At 38.8% G+C, this 21,649-nt stretch overlaps 1 protein-coding gene across 1 annotated transcript in view; it reads left to right on the forward strand.

Moving 5' to 3' along the window:
* PRKAR2B (protein kinase cAMP-dependent type II regulatory subunit beta) overlaps nt 1-21,649 on the forward strand; it is a 109,418-nt gene that overhangs the window by 14,005 nt on the left and 73,764 nt on the right. Inside the window, exon 2 of the mRNA XM_052638811.1 lies at nt 11,312-11,347. Coding sequence (XP_052494771.1) covers nt 11,312-11,347 — 36 coding nt within the window. The remainder of the gene's footprint in view (nt 1-11,311; nt 11,348-21,649) is intronic.

Raw genomic sequence — 21,649 nt, forward strand, 5'->3', positions numbered from 1 at the left:
GTAAAGAGGTTTTGAGACTGAAGTTCGAGGATTGCTGCTCCAGGTTACATATCTAAGTGTAGAAAGGCTGGCTGGAGGGAACACACAGCTTTCACTCTACCTCATTTTACCTTATTTGCTCTGCAAAGCTATTATCCAGTTTTCACCCTCAGCAGTAGTGTGAGAATTTCTAGTTGTGCACATTCAAGCTACCATTTGATGTTGTCAGATTTTAAGCAGCTTTGCCAATAGGATGGATGTTACCTTGCGATCTTGTGAATTGAATTTGCTTTTCTTTGATTGCTGTTGATCTTGAACATCTTTTTTATGTTCACTGATCATATTTGTAGTTCATCTTCTGTGAAAAATAATTTTTTATTGCCATTTTTCCTATCTGACTGTGTTGTTCTTACTGATTTGTAAGGGTGTTCCTTTTCTTTCCCCTTCCATCCATCCATCTATCCATCCATCCATTTATCTTCTGGTTACTAATTCTTTGTTGGTAACATGCATTAAAAAATATCTTCTCCCAGTCTTGGGCTTGTCTCTTCATTTTATTTACAGTAGCGTAGTTTGAACAGAGTTTTCTTTGTTTTGTCCTCTAGTGTTACTGAGATATAATCAACCTACAGCACTGTGTAAGTTTAAGGTGTCCAGCATAACGGTTTGATTTATGTACATCATAAAATGATTACCACACTAGGTTTAGTGAACATCCATCATCTCATATAGATGTAAAATGAAAGAAAAAATATTTTTTTCCTTATGATAAGAACTCTTAGGATTCACTCTCTTAACAACGTTCATATATAACATAGAGTAGTGTTAATTATATAGATCTTATTGTGCATTACGTCCCTAATACTTACTCATCCTCTAACTGGAAGTTTAAGCCATTTGACTGTCTTCATCCAATTGCTCCTCCTCTCAGCCTCTGCCTCTGGTAACCATAAATCTGATCTCTCTATGAGTTTGTTTATTTGTTTGTTTGTTGAAGAATAATTGACCTACAGCAAACACTCTGTTAGTTCCTGATGCATAACAGAGAGATTTGATATTTCTATACGTTGCAGATTGATTACTACATTAAGTCTAGTTAACATTTGTCATCATACAAAGATATTATCAATACATTATTATTGATTATAGTCTCCTTGCTGTATATTCCATCCCCATGACTCACTTGTTTTGTAAATGGAAGTTTACCTCTTAATTTCCTTCACTTGTTTCACTCTTTTCACTCATGTACATGCCTTTTCACTCAAGAACATAATTTCTTGATTTTATTATAGGCTAACATTAATTGTTTCCTTTATACTTACACCTTTTTGTGCCTTAAGAAATCCATCTCTGCCCCACATTAAAAAGATAATCTCTTCATTTTCTTGTAAAAATGAAAAAGTCTTGAGTTTCACACTTAAGGTTTTAATCTATCTATAATTTGTTTTTGTGCATGGTGAGAGATGAGAATCTCATTTCATTTTTTTAAAATATGCATCATTTTTTTACTTTTTCCCTCACTGACTTTTAAACATCAGTTTCTCATTTTTATGTGAATGTACTTAAAGGCTATTCTCGTCTATTCATTTGTCCATTCCTTCATTTTAATATTTTTATCTGAATATGAGTTTATATGGTCCTGATATGTGGTAGGGTAAGTAATTTTTACTTTCTTTATTTGGGCTCCAAAATCATTGCAGATGGTGACTGCAGCCATAAAATTAAAAGACGCTTACTTCTTGAAAGAAAAGTTATGACCAACTTGCTGCTGCTGCTGCTGCTGCTGCTAAGTCGCTTCAGTTGTGTCCGACTCTGTGCGACCCCATAGACGGCAGCCCACCAGGCTCTGCCGTCCCTGGGATTCTCCAGGGAAGGACACTGGAGTGGTTTGCCATTTCCTTCTCCAATGCATGAAAGTGAAAAGTGAAAATGAAATTGCTCAATCGTGTCTGACTCATAGCGACGCCATGGACTGCAGCCCACCAGGCTCCTCCATCCATGGGATTTTCCAGGCAAGAGTATGGAGTGGGCTGCCATTGCCTTCTCCAATGACCAACCTAGACAGCATATTAAGAAGCAGAGACATTACTTTGCCAACAAAGATCCATCTAGTCAAGGCTATGGTTTTTCCAGTAGTATGGAAAGTTGTGATGTGGATGTGAAAGTTGGACTGTAAAAGAAAGCCGAGCACCGAAGAATTGATGCTTTTGAACTGTGGTGTTGGAGAAGACTCTTGAGAGTCCCTCGGACTGTAAGAAGATCCAACCAGTCCATCCTAAAGGAAATTAGTCCTGAATATTCATTGGAAGGACTGATGCTGAAGCTGAAACTCCAATACTTTGGCCATCTGATTCGAAGAACTGACTCATTTGGAAAGACTCTGATGCTGTGAAAGATTGAAGGCGAGAGGAGAAGGGGACAACAGAGGACGAGATGGTTGGATGGCATTGCCAACTCAATGGACATGAATCTGAGTAAACTCCAGGAGTTTGTGATGGACAGGGAGGCCTGGAGTGCTGCAGTCTGTGGGGTTGCAAAGAGTCGGACACGACTGAGCGACTGAACTGAACTGAAGTAATTTTTACCTTATTTTTCTTCAGAATTGTTTAACTACCCATGGGCTTTTGTTATTCCACAGAACTTTTAGGATAAGCTTCTTTCAATGATATTGAATCTTCCTGTCCATGAACATTGCCTATCTCCATTTATTCAGTTTTCCTTTGATTTCTTCAGTGTTCTGTAATTTTCTTCATAAAGGGTTTTCTTGTCTTTTCTTAACCTTATTTCTAAGTTACCTATTATTTTTTGTTGCTCTTATAATTGTGGTTTTTTTCCCTTATGTATTCTAATTTATTTTTATTGGAATATATATAAGGAGCTGTTAAATCTCAATAATAAAAAGGCTCTAATCAAACTGAGCAAAAGACTTAAACAGTTTAATAAAGAAGACATGAGAATGGCCAGTAAACCCATGGGAGAGTGCTCAGTATCTTTCGTTATTAAGGAAATTAACATTAAAATCACAATGAGATTCCACTAAACACACAAGAATAGCTAAAATAGAAGACATGTCTTACGTTAGCAAAGATATAAGGTAACTGAAATTCTTGTTTATTACATGAGAGGATGAAGTGGTAGAAACGAGAAATCAGCAGATTTTTTATAAGGTTAAATATTCGTTTACCTGTGACCCAGCAGTCCCACACTAGGTGCTGTGCTTGCTTACTCAGTTGTGTCCGACTCTTGGCAACCCCTATGGACCATAGCCTGCCAGGCACCTCTGTCCATGGGGATTCTCCAGGCAAGAATACTGGAGTGGGTTATCATTCCCTTCTCCAGGGGATCTTCCCAACCCAGGGATCAAACCCCTGTCTTCCACATTCCAGGCAGATTCTTTACCACCTGAGACACCAGGGAAGCCCTTGAATACTGGAGGGGGAAGCCTGTGCTTTCTTCAGGGTATCTTCCTGACCCAGGGATCGAACTAGGGTTTCCTGCATTGCAGGCAGCTGTTTTACCAGCTGAGCTACCAGGGAAGCTCCTTCTAGGTAGCCACATGAGAAATGCATATGTTCACAAAAAGATTTGTATAAAAATATTTACAGAAGTTTTATTCAGAATGGCCCAGATTGGAAAAAATCATCAACAGGAGAATGGATAGACAAATTGTAGGGCATTCACACAATGAAATATTACTCAGCAATAAAAAAGAACAAACTATTGATCTTCTCAGCAGTGAGAATAAATCTCAGATTTGTATGAAATTCAGAGACAGGCAAAACTAAGCTATGGTTAGATATGGTTCTAAACTACTAAGGGATGTTAGGTATTGACTGTAAGGAGTTGGGGAAACTTTCCAGGGTGTTGGAAATGTTTTGTATATTGATTGGAATGTTGGTTACATAGCTGTATACATTTGTCAGAACTCAGTGAATTGTGCACTTCACTGTATGTCATTTTCACCTTGATTAAAAATAAAACTTTGAAACATGGATGTTCTTAAAAGCCTCTTTCCCACATTTTAATTGAAAAGTGCCTTTGCTTTCTGCACTGATTAACTTGGGAAATTTTTCATTATTTTTGTTGGAAACTAGCAGCTGGGTTGAATTTTTCTAATTATGGTTCATAAATGGGATTGCATTTTACTGCTTGTACAAAAAGTCAAAGGCCAGTGTAACTCTACCGTTTTAAAGTTGATTTTATGTTCCAGCCAGTACAGTATTTTATGAGTTTCATAAATTTAATGTGTGTATAAATTATCACTTACATTTGTCCAAATAATCTTTAAGTATCAGGAAATAACCTTATTATATTAAATTTTCAATAGCACTATTCATTCAGTATTTGTTGAGGTAAATACATATTAAGCAGAGTTCTAGGTGCTGGGTATATAGTAGTGAAACAGACAAGGAAGGATGCTGCTCTCTCGGTAGCACGGGAGGAATCACACAGTAAACATAATACACAAGATGATTGGATGGCATCACCAATTCAGAGGACATGAGTTTGAACAAACTCCAGGAGATAAGGAAGGACAGATAAGCCTGGCATGCCGTAGTCCATGGGGTCGCAGAGTTGGGCACTACTGAGCTACTGAACGACAGCAACGAAAAGTATCTTTAGATAGTGCTGACATTTGAGAGGACCTGCACGGGGTTAAACTGAGTGTTCAGAGAATGTCCTCCTTTTTTTAGGAGGCATTTAAGCTGAGCCTAGAATAGCAGGAACATCCTTCTGTGAAGACAAGGTGGTATTTTCTGTACTTTTGTGATTAGGCCAACCTTAATCACATTTCCTGATGGTTTTGTCTTCATTTCAGAGCCCTTATATTTTTCTTAACTACTCTTTTCTGGGTCTGATTTTATTGTGCCTTCAGGGATGTGTGAGGATTTGAACTCTCCTAGCTTTTGGTTTTTGTAGTATTCTTAGTGGTCTAGTCTGGATTGTTCACTCTTAACAAAAAAAACATTAGGAACAAAACATTAGTCTCTGTAAATCTGCCCTGTACACATATTTGATCTTGCAGGTTTAGAAGAGACAGTTTTAGCATATGCAGAAGCAGAAATTGCATTGATGTAGTTTTGGAAATGGCCTTTCCCATCTCCAATTTTATTTCAGAGTCTGCATTTCAAAATCCTTAAAGTATTGGGAGCCTCTTTCTGGACATTGTTATTACATCAACTCTTTGTGTGGCTTTATAAGCTTAGCTACCTTAAGACTCTTGTAGCTGAAGCTGAATTTTCTTCTGGTCCTAAGAGGGTATTTTTGGTAAAGTCCTCATGAATTAAAAAGTGGAGAATCAAGTTCATTCATAAGCAAAAGTAAACCAAGAGTGTTTTTTCCCCTAAAGTAATAGTTATATTCTATTACATCGGTATTTTAGAATATCAGTTATATTTTAAGGAGTTTGCTTTGTGAATAGAAAGAATGAGACTGTGCATCTCTTTAGTGGTCCTTAAAGGTGGCATTTAAAAAAAGCTGAACGTCTATATTTCATCTCATTCTGCCCTACTCCAGCCATGCTCCATGTATATGGGTAGATAGGACACCTAAATCGCACATTATATAATTGAAAAGGAGAAAGAAAACTGGTCCCTCAAACACTTGCTTCTCAAACAGTTCCCATCATGTCTGATCAGAAGTACTTTGAGGGGACATAGCTTTAACAAAGACACAGGAAATAAATAAGTGGTCCTCTGCAATGTCAGAAAGTAAGCATGTATAAAGAAGTCTGAAAATCGTGTTTGTTCGGTTAATTAGCACAATATTTCAGGTTTTGTTGTTTATTTGCTTTAGTGGCTGTTGATCTTTTAAAAAAGTTAAATTTTCCTTCCTTCAAAGGTGAGCCTTATAACTCAGGCATAAGAGAAATTTACTCTGAGCCAAGTATTTATTCTGTCAAAAATAATTACCTAACATGGTTTCAGTTGACATAATTTCTAGAATCTTTTATTTAGAGAGCAGATTTGGAAAATGTTTATTCTAGAAAAGGTGACTCATGAGGCTGGGGATGTTAATTATTGCGCTGACTCCAAGACTGTTGTGTACGTCTTACTTCAGGGTACATGAACTCTTTTCCGCAAAGAGTATTTAACCAATGTGGCTACCGTATAGATAGAGTGGCTGTGTGTGTGTGTGTGTGTGTGTGTTTAATGACCGTAAATCACAACTTCTTTCCCAGCACTATGCTCAGACGCAGACTGCCTGCATGATTACCAACCTGGCTTTCCTTTTTGAAGGCCAAACTCATTGGTTCATGCTTGCAGTTGACTGCATTTGTTTTCATAGAATTTCTTCAGTGTTCTAGTTTTCTGTGAAATTTCTCTTTTATCTAAATTTTCCTGTTAGAGTAGCTGCTTATGTGGTGTAAGCCCTTGCAGACATAGTATTTGAAAATACCTCCCAACTTGGTCAAGCTCTTCAGAGGCAAGGACTCTGTCACATTCCCAGTGCCCAGCGTCCACATCCAATAAATAGCAGAGTAAGTGGGACGAGGAGACTTGGCTCTGTTTACTTCACAGAATTGATGGATTAACCCTCAGCTGTTGAATCAGTGCCTCTTATCTGCCAGGCACTGCTTATCTTGGGCTTCAGGCAAAAAGAAGTGAGAAGATAAGCAGGTCCCACTGGCACTGGTGGGGAGTCACAGGTGTGGGAGGTTGTTTTCTCTGCTAGGAATAGAGAGGCTTATTCAGCCATCTTCAAGTAATGGAGCATTTTTCTTGTAAGGATGCTCCAGGATTAAAGACGACTTGAATCAGCTACACTTCTGTGTCTCCTGGGGGCGGAGGAATTAAGACCCATCTAGTTTGGAAACTGACAGAATCTCTGGTTAGATAAGCACGAAAGATATTCATAGGAACACAGGACTCTCAGTATTCTGCTGGAATGGCACTTGGGAGAAAGTCAAACCTATATAAACATTTCTGTATTTTCCCTTGAGGATTCATTAAAATCATAGGTTATATCTGTTTCAGATGTTAGAGGCATTTAGTATATTCTTAAATCATATTTGTTTCTCCAGCCAGGCTATATTTTTCCTTCTATATTCTCCTAATATTGTGTGTGTGTGTGTGTGTGTGTGTGTGTGTGTAAATACACTCCTGGAATATCCATAGAATAGGAAAGTGAAAGTGAAAGTCACTCAGTCATGTCCCACTCTTTGTGACCCCATGGACTAGTCCATCGAATTCTCCAGGGCAGAATACTGGAGTGGGTAGCCTTTCCCTTCTCCAGGGATCTTCCCGTCCCAGAGATTGAACCCAGGTCTCCTGCATTGCGGGGTGCTTTCTTTACCAGCTGAGCCACAAGGGAAGCCCAAGATTACTGGAGTGGGTAGCCTATCCCTTCTCCAGCGGATCTTCCCGACCCAGGAGTCAAACCGGGGTCTCCTGCATTGCAGGCGGATTCTTTACCAACTGAGCCATCAGGGATCCATAGAATAAGAAAATCTAAAGGTGGAAACCAAGAAGACTCTGTGAAAGCCTACTTTGACTTAGTAGATTTTAAAACATCATCTGTTAACTTTTTTATGAATTTGTTCTGCTCTTTACTTTGTATATTTAAAAAGTGGTAATGTTAAAATTGGTAATATTAGCTCACAATAAATAAACATCAATCTTTTATATTTGAATAGGAATTTATAGTTTATAGGCACTTTCAAAAAGATGTTTATTTTTTCTTAAAACCCTCTTGAATTAAGGAGGGCAGATGTTACCTTGCATTTTTTTTTAATTGAGAATTTAGCTCAAAGTTACATGATTCATCCACGGTTTCCTAGAAGGCAATGGAGCTGGTGGAGCCCATGCCTCCTGACCCTAGTTGGTGCCCAGTGGTGCGTCCTTCTTCACCTTCCCCCTGCTCCTCTTCCCTGTACTTGGGTTCCTGTGAGAGAAAACACCAGGCACACCCTGCCCAGATGCACATTGCTTTACTTCCAGCGAGGCCTCCACCCTAAATCTCAACCTTCTTCCCGATTTTGGCTGCTGGACTTAAAAAAAAAAAAAAACCAAGAAAAATGGTGAAGGTTACTGTTGGTTTGCCAAGAGCTGTCGTAGGAAACACTTGTGTTTTATCCCTACAAGTAGGTATGAAGGGATATGGTTATGAGGTATTGGATGGAGTTTTGGTAATTTTGTCAAAACCCAGTGTTTACCTTGACAACTGCATAACATATGCTTAGTGCCCCCATCTTTTTAACTACCCAGTCCTGTGCCCCGTTTACAATGGGAGACAGAAGTCATTGTCATAGAACCTCTCTACCCACAATTTAAAATTTTACATAATTTCTAGCAAAAATATAGAGAAACAAAGGCAAGTAATTTATAGTACTGTGTTGCAGTAGGCATGTGCTTACATGTTCACAGGGAGACATAATTAGATTCTCCCACTTGTTGAATCCCTAAGAATATGAAAGCTGTAAATGTAGTCTAATCAGGTATATTCTACTGGCCATTCAGATACCCCAAATAGAGTAGTGACATGATTTTTTGAAATGATGAACAAATATTAATGTAATTCCCAACAAAATACCAGAAGCCCGCCCAGTTCTTTTGATTTATGTTGTTTGTGTTGCAGAAAGTTTTATGTATATTAAAACTGCATCTAATAATTGTACTTGTATATATTAAAAAACGGAGAAGGCAATGGCACACCACTCCAGTACTCTTGCCTGGAAAATCCCATGGATGGAGGAGCCTGGTGGGCTGCAGTCCATGGGGTCGCAAAGAGTCGGACACGACTGAGCGACTTCACTTTCACTTTTCACTTTCATGCATTGGAGAAGGAAATGGCAACCCACTCCAGTGTTCTTGCCTGGAGAATCCCAGGGACGGCGGAGCCTGGTGGGCTTCCATCATGGAGTCGCACAGAGTCAGACCCGACTGAAGCTACCTAGCAGCAGCAGCATATTAAAAAAAAAATCTTATTTATTTTTTGGCTGTGCTGGGTGGGTCTTCGTTGCTGCATGGGCTGGGCTTCTCTGTAGTTGCAGCAAGCAGGAGCTGCTCTCTGGTTGCAGTGTGCAGGCTTCTCTTTGTGGTGGCTTCTCTTGTTGCTGAGCCCTAGGCTCTGGAACACAGGCTCAGTAGTTGTGCGTGAGCTTAGTTGCTCCACAGCATGTGGGGGCTTCCTGGACCAGGGATTAAACCCATGTCTCCTGCATTGGCCGGTGGATTCTTTACCACTGAGCCACCAGGGAAGTACTGTACTTAAATAATAAACAGTGTTGGAATCTAGTCTCAGATGGTTGCAAGTTGACTTGCTTGCCAACATGAATGTCCAGTTGGATATGTGAAAGCATGAAAGTTGTGAGATTTAGGACAGTTCTTTGTTGTATAGAACTGTCAATGTCCAATCGTCTGTCAAATGTCAAAGGTCTCCTCTGAATTATTAAGACGGTTGAAAAAATTGCTCCCACAAACTTAGAGTACACCTCCAAGAAGGCAGTGTCACTACCTTGAAAATCTGTCTCTGCCTCTAACACTTCAGAAAGACACACAAACCTGAGGGACCCCAAGAGAACAAAGACATCCCAGAAATACAAACCAGAAGCTCATTTTGCTGTGACTTCATTGTCTAGAGGAGAGTCTGGAGCAGGAGGCAGAGAGTATGTGCTGTGTTTTCACTCCGGAGCTGAGATATGCTTTTTACCTTCATCTTGCTCTGGTCAGCCTGCACTGTCTATTCTGCATTCTTGTGGTTGAAGTTTTTGTTACTCTCTCCTTTCCCATCCTTATGGCTGGCTTGGGGAGGCTTCCTTTAGACTAGGTTCTAAAGGAGTTGTGAAAAAGAGATTGGAAAATATCCAAGAAAACTGGTGGACATTTTTGTGTGTGTGTGATATCTAAAATATAACTACAGTTTATCTGATGAAAGATTTTTATTTAAGGGATTTGTGACTTTGCAGCTATATGGCTGAATTAATTTGGTATGTAAATAGTGGCAATTTTGTACCTTGATCATTTGAGAGGATATAATTTTGCTGTAAACTATAGTATTTTAATAATAGGGTTTGTGAATTATTTTACAGAATTAATCCTTATTAAAAGTGGAGATCAATATGGGAGGAAATAACCTATTTGTGATTTCAAGTGTCAGTATTTTTGCTTTCTGCTCTTGGTGGAAAGCATTTTGGGGCTAGAAGTGCTTAAGTTCAAATACTCAAGTTCTGCCACAGTGTGGCTGTGTGATCTAAAGCAAACTAATCAGTATGTCCGAGCCTTACTGTAAAATGTTGTCATCAGTAATGTGGAGGTGCTGATATTTAAAGGCATAGTTGCAAGGATTAGTGTAAAACATCTGACAGAATTTTCTTCTAGTAGTTATTCCTAAGCGTCGGTAATTTTTGTGCTGTTTGACATAATGTTGACAAAAATTTTAGTCTTCTTTTTTTACTTGACCTCTATCCATAGTGTAAACTGTCTTTATAATGACTGTTTTAAAAGTATTGAAGTATTAGAAAGTATTATAGTGGACCCATGACATCCTGCTACTAAAATACACTCTGTAGTTAGTACCTGGTGTTCTTTCTGTATATAATATGAACTGTAAACTTACCTGCTTCTATCAAGAAAAAAAGCTTTAAAAAAAAAACAACCTTCATTTCTTTAGATAGTTAGAAACAAAACCAAGAGGAAACAACAGAGCTGAGTTGAGTGTGGGAAGTGGGCCAAGGGTGGGCTCACCAGTAGAGCAGTACACTCCCACACCCAGCCTGAAATTATAGCCTTCTGCAGACATATTTGCATGTCATGGACTTCCGGGTTGAACACAAAAATTGTCAACACTACAAACATTAAATCTGAGAATATCAACAATATACTATCTTTACCTAATAGTGATATCAGCATATGTGAACATTAGTTTTGTTTCCAGATTTTTTCACTGTGAAAATGATGCTGTTAAATAGCTTTTTCCTTTTCTAGTAATATTTCTTTGAGACAACTCTCTTAAAAGTTGAATTACTTTTTTAAAGAAGATAAACCTTTTATGATACTTCATGTAATCGCCAAATTGTTTATAAAAATATTATATAGATTTGTACTATACTAGGTAAGTAGATTCAGCCACACATAGCTAGGGCTTTTCATTTAAAGAGTTTTGAAGGCACTAATTTAACAGATGAAATATTGGTTTTAATTTATATTTCCTTGTCTAGTATTAAATTTAAACATTTAATTTTCATATATTTATGTATTTCTTCTAGCGCTTGTTATTCATTCATATCTTTCTCCTATTTAACTTATGGGATCATTAACAATATAGTTCCTTTTCAGGGTTTTGGATAAATTAGAATTTTATCTAAGCATATTATCCCACTTTTCTCTTTCAGCTCCAGTAATAAACCGATTTACAAGGCGTGCCTCAGGTAAGTCTCCTTATGGATTTTGCTTACTAATGGTGACATTTTAAAAATGGACTGGATAAGAAGGTATGAAAAGAATAATTGCTATAGAGTAATAACTTATTTATCAGTCATTTTCCCAAAACAGCCATATGATAAAGTCAAGAACTAGGAAGTAAATGAAAATATCCTCTGAGTGGCTGAATTTAAAATCCCACTGTGGCTAATGTATGGAGACTCTTACCCAAATTTGTTTATTTCTGCACTTGATAAATTACTAATGGTTATCTGGTTTGCCGGCCACAGTTTAGAAGAAGTGATTTAGAACTTGGGTAAAAGTGAAATCACTCAGTTGTGTCCAATTCTTTGTGACCCCACCAGGCTCCTCTGTCTGTGAGCTTCTCCAGGCAAGAATACTGGAGTGGGTTGCCATTCCCTTCTCCAGGGGATCTTCCCCAGCCAGGGATCGAACCCGGGTCTTCTGCGTTGCAGCCAGATGCTTTACTGTCTGAACCACCAGGGAAGGAGACTCAAAACGGGAAGGGATGATAGTTTTTAATAAAGACATGAAAACTCATAACACTGAGATGCAAGAACTTGTCATCATGGAGCCATTTAGAATAGGAGCAAATTGCTTTATATTTGTTGGTATCCTAGAGATACCCTAGTAACCTCTTGCATATTCACAATGAGGGAGACCTTAGCCATTGGCAAGAATTTAAATTTGGTTCCCTACACTGGATACTTCCCCTGTGGCTCAGCAGTAAAGACTTTGCCTGCAATGCAGGAGATGCAAGTTCGATCCCTGGGGTGGGGAGATCCCTTAGAGGAAGGTATGGCAACCAACTCCAGTATTCTTGCCTGGAAAACCCTGGTCAGAGGAGCTTGGCAGGCTCTAGTCCATAGGGTTGCAAAGAGTTAGATGTGATTCAAGCGACTTAACACGCACTCATACTGGGTACCACCTACATTACATGGGTGGGTAAGTACAGGACACAGCTGAAAGCATTTCTATCCTAAGTGAGTTTGGGCACTGAAATGGATAAATTATTGTTTGGAAAATTCACCTCTGTGAAATACCTTCTTCTCTAAAGATACAGGACAAATGAAGTACTACCATGTTTGGTTTAAAAAAAACAACATTCTTTTATTTATAACTAAGTTTTTTGGTTGAAAAACAAGATAAAATTCAAATAGATCATCTTTGACATTTATACAATACAAATGAGTCATTTATTTCGTAAAATTACCTCCTTTCCATATGTGCTATATTATTAAGGGTATTTTAAAATTAAGTTTTGTATTTAATTTGTCAACAGTTACTGGTATAATTTACTCTTATTATGTGGTGACCAGGTCTATAAGGAATAAGACAGAGATTAGGAAAATATGTTCTATTGGGATGGTATCTGCTTTATCCTTGTGAGCTTTTTGTAATGTCAAGGCATATCTATTTTAAATGTTGGAAACAAAGAGTAGATTATAATGCCTTTTGTGGAGTGAGAAATTATGTTTTTGTTAGTAAGGCATTAATCAGACTTTATCCCAAAGTAGAGTAATCAAGAATGATTTTATTCTGATGTAATACATAGTCTTTGTCAACAGTGATGAAAACAGAGAGGAACAATAAGAGAGAATCAGTAGTGTGATATCTTGTCTTCATGATGTGAGAGTCTTTCCATAGAAATGTAATTAAGACTCTTAGAATAAATTATCTCCCTTTCTGCCTGACGTGAGACATTATTTCTGGGCAAATTCCATTAACATTTGTTGTTCAATATACTTACCATTGGTATGATAGATCCAGGGCTCAGTAGGTTCCTGAGTGGAGTCTTTACTAGACTACCAGGGAAGTCCCAATGTCGGTTCATTTTGAAACAGCATTGTTTCAGCCCCTACCACTGCGGCTAAATCTGTGTCCATTGTATCTTAGCAAAATTGGCTGGAAATGCAGGTAAGATGGAACCCCAGCAAAGAAATACGCATTCAAGTCAAATGTTGCATTTTTTTCCTAGAGTGACAGGTAATAGGAAATGTGAAAACAGCAGGAAGCAGTTGAAAGAGAAATGAAGTGATATCAAGTTCAGAGCCGTGTTACAAAAGCTTTTAAAGGTATAAGTATCGTAGTGCTGTGCTTAGTCGCTCAGTCGTGTCGGACTCTTTACAACCCTAATAATATAACATGCTGGAGACCACTGTAGGAATGAACTTTGACGGTGATTATTGGGAGGAAAAGACAACTGGCTTGTGGAGTACCCTGGTAGGTCAGGGACTATGCTAAGCATCTCATTATATACATTTATATCTTATATACATGTATATCTTATATACATTTTCAGTCTTTCGGGCAAGGGAAATGAAATATTTACTACCTTAGATAAAAAGATCACTAAAACTTTTTTGACAAAGAAGAAAACAGAAACAGTCGTAAGGCATCTTGAGGAGGAAATTCTTTATTTCTCTTTGTAAATTTAATTTAGTGGCTAAAAGTAATTTAATTTAGAAGTGGAGATAGACTTCAATTTCTTTTGAAATAGCATTTCCAAAAAATAACAAAAATAGATACCCACTTAAAATAGAGAAATTCATATTTGATAGTTAAAAATATTTCTTTGGATATCTTTTTTTGATGACATTTTAGTTCAGAAATACTTTCTAGAAATAAACTATAAATTTAAATTTGTAATGTGAGACCTGTAATTTAAGGGAAAAAAAATTACGTCAGGTAAAATCAACCAGACGTATAGAATATAAGAATTTATTTCTTATTTATCTATTATTTTTAAATGAGGGCTTCCCTGTAGTTCAGGTGGTAAAAAAAAATCTGTCTGCAATGCAGGAGACCTGAGTTCGATCCCCGGATTGGGAAGTTATCTGAGAAGGGAATGGCAACCCACTCCAATATTCTTGCCTGGAGAATCCCATGGACAGAGGAGCCTCATGGGCTACAGTCCACGGGGTTGCAAAGAGTGGGGCACAACTGACTAACACTACCACTACTATTTTTAAATAATAGTTATAATAACAAATAATGTGTGTATACATTACAACAATCAAAAACAATTTGATAGTGCTAGGTATTCAGTCACTTTTGATTGAATGAAAGCTTAGGACTATTATATACATAGTCCTTATCTGACTGAGTTTCCTAAATCTTTGAGGTTTTGGCTTTGCAATTCATACTGCATCTGTCAAAAGTAGATATTTCAACCCAAGTGCTTCAGACAAAACATGTTTCCTTTTCATGCCTTTTGTTGTTGTTGTTATGGTTCAGGAGGATGAGGGTACTTTTATATTAAGAATGTTATGGTTCAGGAGGATGAGGGGACTTTTATATTAAGAGTGTGTCTAACAGATACATTATTCTGGATCCTTTTTATACTTTTAATAGCATTGTATCTGTTGAACTGTCTTCATGTGTTTCCAGTGCCCGCCCATAAACCTGTTGGTTTTTCTTTCTATAAAAGGAATTAGTTTCACTCAGTTTTCAAACAAAATTCTTAGAATTTTAAGAGTTTTTAGAAGTTTCATAAACTAGTTTTCCATTTGGTTCAGAAATGAAAGGCATGTATTAGTAACATTGCGTATGTTTAAAATGGACAGCGTGTTGATTCAATACATTTATATATTACAATATGATTATCCATAAACTTATTTTTAAACAGCATCCCATGATCCTAATGCTATTTTTAAACAATTTTTTTTGTTTTGTTCTTTCATTCTTTTATGATCCATTTCTCCTCTGAGTAATCACTTCTTATTGGTATGTCTTTTCAGATATACAAAAGTCATATACATAATCTGTTTTAGACTTTTGATAGAAATAACACTGACAATTTGGGGTTTCATTTTCTTAAAGCTTATGGACTTTGTTTTGGAAGATTGATTTTTTGATGGAAAAGAAAGGAAATATACCATTTATTGTTTGTTGTTGTTGTTTAGTTGTGAAGTCATATCTGCCTCTTCGCAGCCTCAGGGAATGTAGCCTGCCAGGTTTCCTCTGTCCATGGGATTTCTCAGGCAAGAATACTGTACTGGAGGGGATCAGGGGATCTTCCCCACCCAAGGATCAAACCCCCATCTCTTGCTTGGCCGATGGATTCTTTACCACTGAGCCACTGGGGAAGCCCATTTATTGTTTAATTACTATTAAAATTAGTGGTAGTATAGAGATAGTGGCTGAATAAATCTTTGAAGACTAAAACTTAAAGCAAACAGCAACTCTGTTGCATTGTGTTTTATCTGGTATATTGTATGGGAAAGACCCTAGAATGTAGAGTTACACAGACTTGAGTTCAAACCACCCATTTACTGTGTGAATTTGTAGATAAGTTATTTATCTCATCGAGTGTTTCTTATTTTCATTTTCTTTCACTTTGAGGTCATAGCAGCAATAATCACCTTGTTATGGGTAAGTTAGATGGTTTTTGTGAAGCAGAGTATCAAGGCTCTCAAAAAAGTTGGTGGTCAGCCCCCTGGAACATAGTTTAGAACAAAACAATAAAATGCTCAACTCTGTGTCTTAGTCTGTCAAAAAAGCCTTAAAGAGTCATAACAGTATTTGATATTCATCCTTTAATATGGGTCTCTCTTTTTATTGTTTATACATTGCAAGGTTTTTTTTTTTAAGAGCTTAATGGTTTTCCTTTGTGGTTTTGGCTCTGAATTGAAAAACAAATAGAAATGACCCATTAATCTTGAGACAATGCCTTCTCGGGAGGTCAGACCTCTCTGAATTTTTTTTAACCTCAGAATTTTATTTTGAAAAAGTCAAGCTTATAGAAAAGTTTGAGGAATAGTTCAATGAACACCTTTATCTAGATTTCCCAGGTGTTACTACTATTTTGCCACATTTATATGCTCTTTTCTCTTTTTCCTTGCACATGCCCAGATAAATACTTGTATTTATTTATTTTTAACTGAACCTTTTAGGAATCATAAATAGTTCATGCATATCTCCTGAGAACAAGGACATTTTCTACATAATATAACATGCAGGGAATTTAACCTTGATATAATGCTGTTATCTAATCTACTGTCTAGAGTCCGATTTCCTCAGTTGTCTTGGTATGTCTTTTTTTTTCCTTCATTCAAGCACATTCAAGGATTTGACATTGCATTTAATTGTCATGACTCCACTTTTCTTGTCTTTCATAAGTTGGCTCCCTGAAATTTTGAAAACTGCTTTTCTCGAGTTCTGACAGTTGTCCCCAACAGTGAGGCACCTCCCCCTGTGACCTGTTCTTAGACTGTACGGACACATCCACTGTCTGGTCACGATGCCCCATTGAAGGCCATGAAGTCTTTGCCTGGACATTTAGTATTGCTTTCATGAACAGCTATTGAGCATCACTTGATCTAGTACATCATTTTTTTTTCCTTAAAATAGAAGTGAAAATGAAGCTCCAAATTATGAATTAGCTAATTTTCTTTTCTCATGTTGAGAATTAGCTGCTGTTCAATTTTTAGCCATAACATGAGCAACTGAATTTTATAGTATATTTTTAACAGAGCTAAGATCTAATTTTCCCTAAACCAGCGTGTGGAATAATTCGGAGGTGAAATTAAGTCTTTGAATCTCACACACCCACTGTGTAAAATGGCACATTAAAAACTCAGTAATATCACCCTCAAACAGAGCATGGTCAATTCCCAAGAAAAGTAGTGAAATAGCAGAAGTTCAGATCTCGTCTTGAATCTGATTCAGGGAACATATGCTTCCTTGATTCAGGGAGCATATGCTTCCTTTTGTTTTGTTTTGAAAATATTTTGTAGCCTTGGTGTTCATTGTTTTTATTTTAAAGTTATTTGACAAGAGCTTTTAGCCCCCAAATTGTTTTCTCCCCGAGGTCATTCTCGTATTTTCAAACTGATTTGCTGGTATGAATATATTTACATTTATATTTTGTGCTTAGAAGCTCATTTCAGGTTTGATAGTCAAAAACACTAGATAATGCATTCTGTGAGAATCCTGCTTTAATTTACTAATTCATTTAGCAAAGGTTACTGAGTCTTTATTTTGTGCCAGTTATAGTGCTAAAGATGCAAGAAGAGCAGGATAGGGCCCCTTAGGAAGTTCAGAGTCTAGTAGGCATGTGCTTAGTACCACAATATCCAAAGAGTGAGAAGGAGAAAAGGTATAGTTCTTCCAGGGTGTGGGGCTCACACAAAGGTGCCATTGAGCTGGTCTTTAAGGCTTATGATGTGGGTTTCAGCAGGTAGATAAGGGCAGTATCTGTACTTTGTCACTAGTAGCCAGCTATTTTTATTATAAATCCTTTTTTATAGTCTGGTGCTCTACATTTGACCTCTGCCATCAGGCACCTGTGACCTGAAGTAAGCAGATGCTCAAGGCCATGGACAGCAGAGGCTTGAAGGCCAGGAGTTATTTCTGCCTTTAACAAAACCATTGCTGCAAAATGTTTAGGGTCTCTCTTACCAGGGGAGGCCGTGTGGGCTCTGCTTTCAGATAGACCTAGGCTGGAGTATTTACTCTGCTACTCATATAGCCGCTTATTAAAAGTGTGTGTGTGTGTGTGTGTGTGTGTGTGTGTGTGTGTGTGTGTGTGTGTTGGTCTTAGGTACCTCTGTTTCTCCAGCTATAAAATGGAGATAAGAGCTATCTCACAAAAAGATTGTAATGATTAAACAGTAGATAATACATGAAAGGCACTTGATACAGTATTCACCCCAGTTTGGTTCCACAATCTCAGCCTGAGTTTCACATGAGTCTTCGAAATAGGCAGGGGCCTTCAGGAGCGGATGTAAGGTTGTCCGAGGTATCTTGTCGACTGCACAGTGGGACACCAAGAATTGTTTAGAAAGATAACACCCAGGGATGGGGCTGAAGTCAAGAGTCAGACAGCTCCGTGGAGGCAGCCAGATGAAATCAGAGTGCCAGCACTGGGCAGGGAGGTGAGGGGAGGGTGGAGGATGGACCTGGCGGGGGCGGGGTGGTCTCTGAGAGGCCAGTGCACAGGCCCTGGGACTTCTCGTTGGGGGAGTGATTCCAAGCCACTTGTTCGCTCTGTGTTCTCAGGCTTGTGTTAAAATGGATTCTCCCTTGGGATCCATCACAAGTCAGAGGAGGGGACCAGAGCCAGTGCTGCTCCCCTTCTGCCCCAGTTTCTTCCCCACCTCTGCCCTCCCTGGCAGTCCTAGCTGACTGGTGCTTCTGACTTGCAGTGCAAGACAGCCCAGTGGACCATGGCAGGTGTTCCATCTCTGATTCTTTTTTGTTAGGCCTAGGAATGCTGATAAACTGTCTGTGGCCAGTAGGAGATTAGCTCCTGACGTTTATTGCAATTTCTCCCAAGTTCTCTTGGAGACCCCCAGGAAAGGAAAGAGAGACAATAGTAAAACCTTGGTCTGTAGTTCAGGGCTGGGTGGGGCGTCTCCTCCTGCTCCTAAATGTGTCCTCAGACTTGGGGCCAGCAGATGCCAAGTGCTTGGAAGATGGCAGGGAGGCCTGTGCAGCTTGCTGAGCCCCTTGTGTGTCAGGTCCCTAGATACTGCCTGTGAAATAGACAGGAGGGCATAGGGTGGACATTTGAACTAACTGCAGCTGTTCTGTAAGGATGATCAGAGTGGAGGTCACCACTCCACAGCTGTGTGAAGGACCAGTTCTCCCTGCCCCTTCACCCCCAATCCATTGCAGACCTGCCCTTTTGTAAACTGTAGTGAAATTGCCAGGGTGGTATCACAAAGCTGTACTACTGAATAATTGTAATATCTCCTAGAAGCTGCTGCTGTCTGGAGTTATCTCACTATGGATGCTGAGGTTTAGGTGTCATGACCTTGATATGGTCTGCATGAGATATGAAAGTTCTCATAAGAAGCTTTTCAAAAGGGAAATTGAACATTTATATGGAGGAACTGATGATTAAAACAAAACCAAAAAGTATATTTTACCATTTGGGCATTTTTATGAGAGCAGGCTGAACGTGAGTGGCACCCTTGGACAGGCAGGATGCTGGTATGTGGGGGCCCCTGGCTCTGATTCATGGCGTGTGTGTTCTTACCTCTGTTCCTGGCATCCATGTGCCTCTTCACGTTGGAAACACTCCATGAGGTTTGCTTGTCTGGCCTTGTGACCACTCACCCCGCGCCATGTACCCCACCCCTCAGCGCTCTTTCTTAATTATAAGCTGTGCCATCTATGTGTGCACCCAAGCTGCTGTTACTGTTACACGTTGTTTGATATTGTGGCTGTTCAAATGTCTCTCTTCTTCTACTAAACTATGAGCATACTAATTAGTGAACTGTGGGAAAAGGGCATTTCTGGGTGAAGTCGAAGCAAAAAAGAGAATGGGAGGTAAGGAAATGGGAGTCCCGGAAGGATGGGAAGATTGGGTCAGCTGTGTTGTAATGTGCTTTAAGATTCCAGAGGAATTGGGACCCAGTATGCATCAGTTGTGGAGTGAGACTGCTAAAGTAGATATTGGATGAAGCTTTATTGGGGTTGAGGAAGCAGAAAAAAATTGAGGGTGGCCGTGGACATTGATGTGTTCTGTGAGTATGGCAGAACTGGGGTGGAAATAAGACAGAGCTAGATGCTGGTCCAAGGGTGCCAGAATGTCATGAATCTCAGAAGCAGGGCATCAGCAGGGAGTACCTGTATGGTCTGGATGCCAGAGTGGGGAGCCAGGGCCATCCCTCACCATCATTTGGATCCCACTGTGTGCAGAGCATAGGACCTTTGACAGCAGTGGTGCTCTTACAGTGGTTGGGGGCAGGGGCTGTCCCACAGGTCAGCTATTGAGTAGATATTTATTGAGCACTTAGCATCACCAGGCACGGTGTTAGGCGCTGGGCAGAGTAGCAGTAAACATGCTCTGCCTTCCAGGACCAACGGGGAAGCTTAGAGAAGCATGGGGATGAAACTGGGGAAAGCTGGTTGTCTAGACGGTCTTGCATCTTGTGGGTGACCAAGGATGGCAGAACAACGAGGACAGAGATGGATGGAGGGTCTTTTGGTTGTAATTCATTCACTATGAATGCTTGTTCAGTTAAACTTCCTGTAAGGCTAACTATCAGGTTCCCAGTGAGAGCACCTTAACCTCATGTTTATCATGATTACAGAAGGCAGGAGGTATAGAAGCAAAGAGCTTGTATTTGAGGCCATTCTTCCATTTATTGACCAAATATTCAACAAGAGCCTGCAGTGTGTTTGGCACTGGGCTGGGCCAGAGGCCGATAAATGTAATTTAGGATTTCAGTTGCATTATTTTTTAGCTGTGTGACCGTGGACAACTTCCTTAAGCCCCCTTTTGTAAAACTGGGTTGGTATAATTCACGAAGATATGTAGGCAAAGCTTAAAAAAAAAATGCGTGACACCTGATGCACAATGGGTGCTAAATAAACTTTTATATATCTTTAGGCTCAATTTGTCAAATTTTAATCTAATCAGAATGTCACAATATTAGTATCTATGTTATTTTCTCCGATAATCCCTCCCACTTAATTTTAATTGACCAAAGTGCATAATTCTGTGTATCTCTTACAGCTAATTCCCTTACTGCAAATTTGGATTAACTTAATTAACACCATGTCAGTATTTGTGGGGAGATGGGAGAGATTGCTCTCAAATGTGACATCCTTTAGCTTCAAGTAAAAACAGAAAGCAACTTCAGTCTCCCCTAAATTATAAGCTGTGCTTGTAGATGGTTATTTTGAAAATGAGTTGATCCACTTTTTAAGATTTAACCTTTAATTTTAGATGGGTGTGTGTATAGCCTTCGCCTCCCCACCCCTACCCCCCAGCCCTCTTAATCAGATTGAACCAGTTGCTTCTGGGAGCTGATTACTGGAGAATGTACCTGTCATTGCATTCTGACACCAAGAGCTCAGCAGTGTATTTTATACTAGCTAATCGTTTGGTCATGTTTTCTGAAAATTAATGGTGCAACTGAAAACATTAACAAGTGGGTTTCACCACCACTACCACCATTTTTTCCTACATTCGGTTTTGCATTAAAACCAGAGATTATTGATTTTGTTGCTGTCATTTTACATAAGATAGTATAATCAAATTGCTAAAAAAAATGAAAATACAAATTAATAGTGTTTTGTTTTCAGGACCATAGAAAAGAGCCTTTCATTTGAAAGACTGAGCAGCTTAAATAAGTATATCATTATACTTGTTTCAAGGAATTGTGAATGTTAGTCATCTTTACTGGCCTCCATCAAAAAAGGTGGAACTGACCCTCTCGTTAGATATTTTAAAAGAGAATTCCAAGTTATAGCTCCCATTTAAAAGCAGATGTAGGTAGTTTGATACGCTCATTGCATAATGTAGATGAGGTAAGCAGACCCGTGGTGCTCCA

This window comes from Budorcas taxicolor, chromosome 4 (assembly GCF_023091745.1).
Source record: "Budorcas taxicolor isolate Tak-1 chromosome 4, Takin1.1, whole genome shotgun sequence".
Classification (NCBI taxonomy): domain Eukaryota; kingdom Metazoa; phylum Chordata; class Mammalia; order Artiodactyla; family Bovidae; genus Budorcas; species Budorcas taxicolor.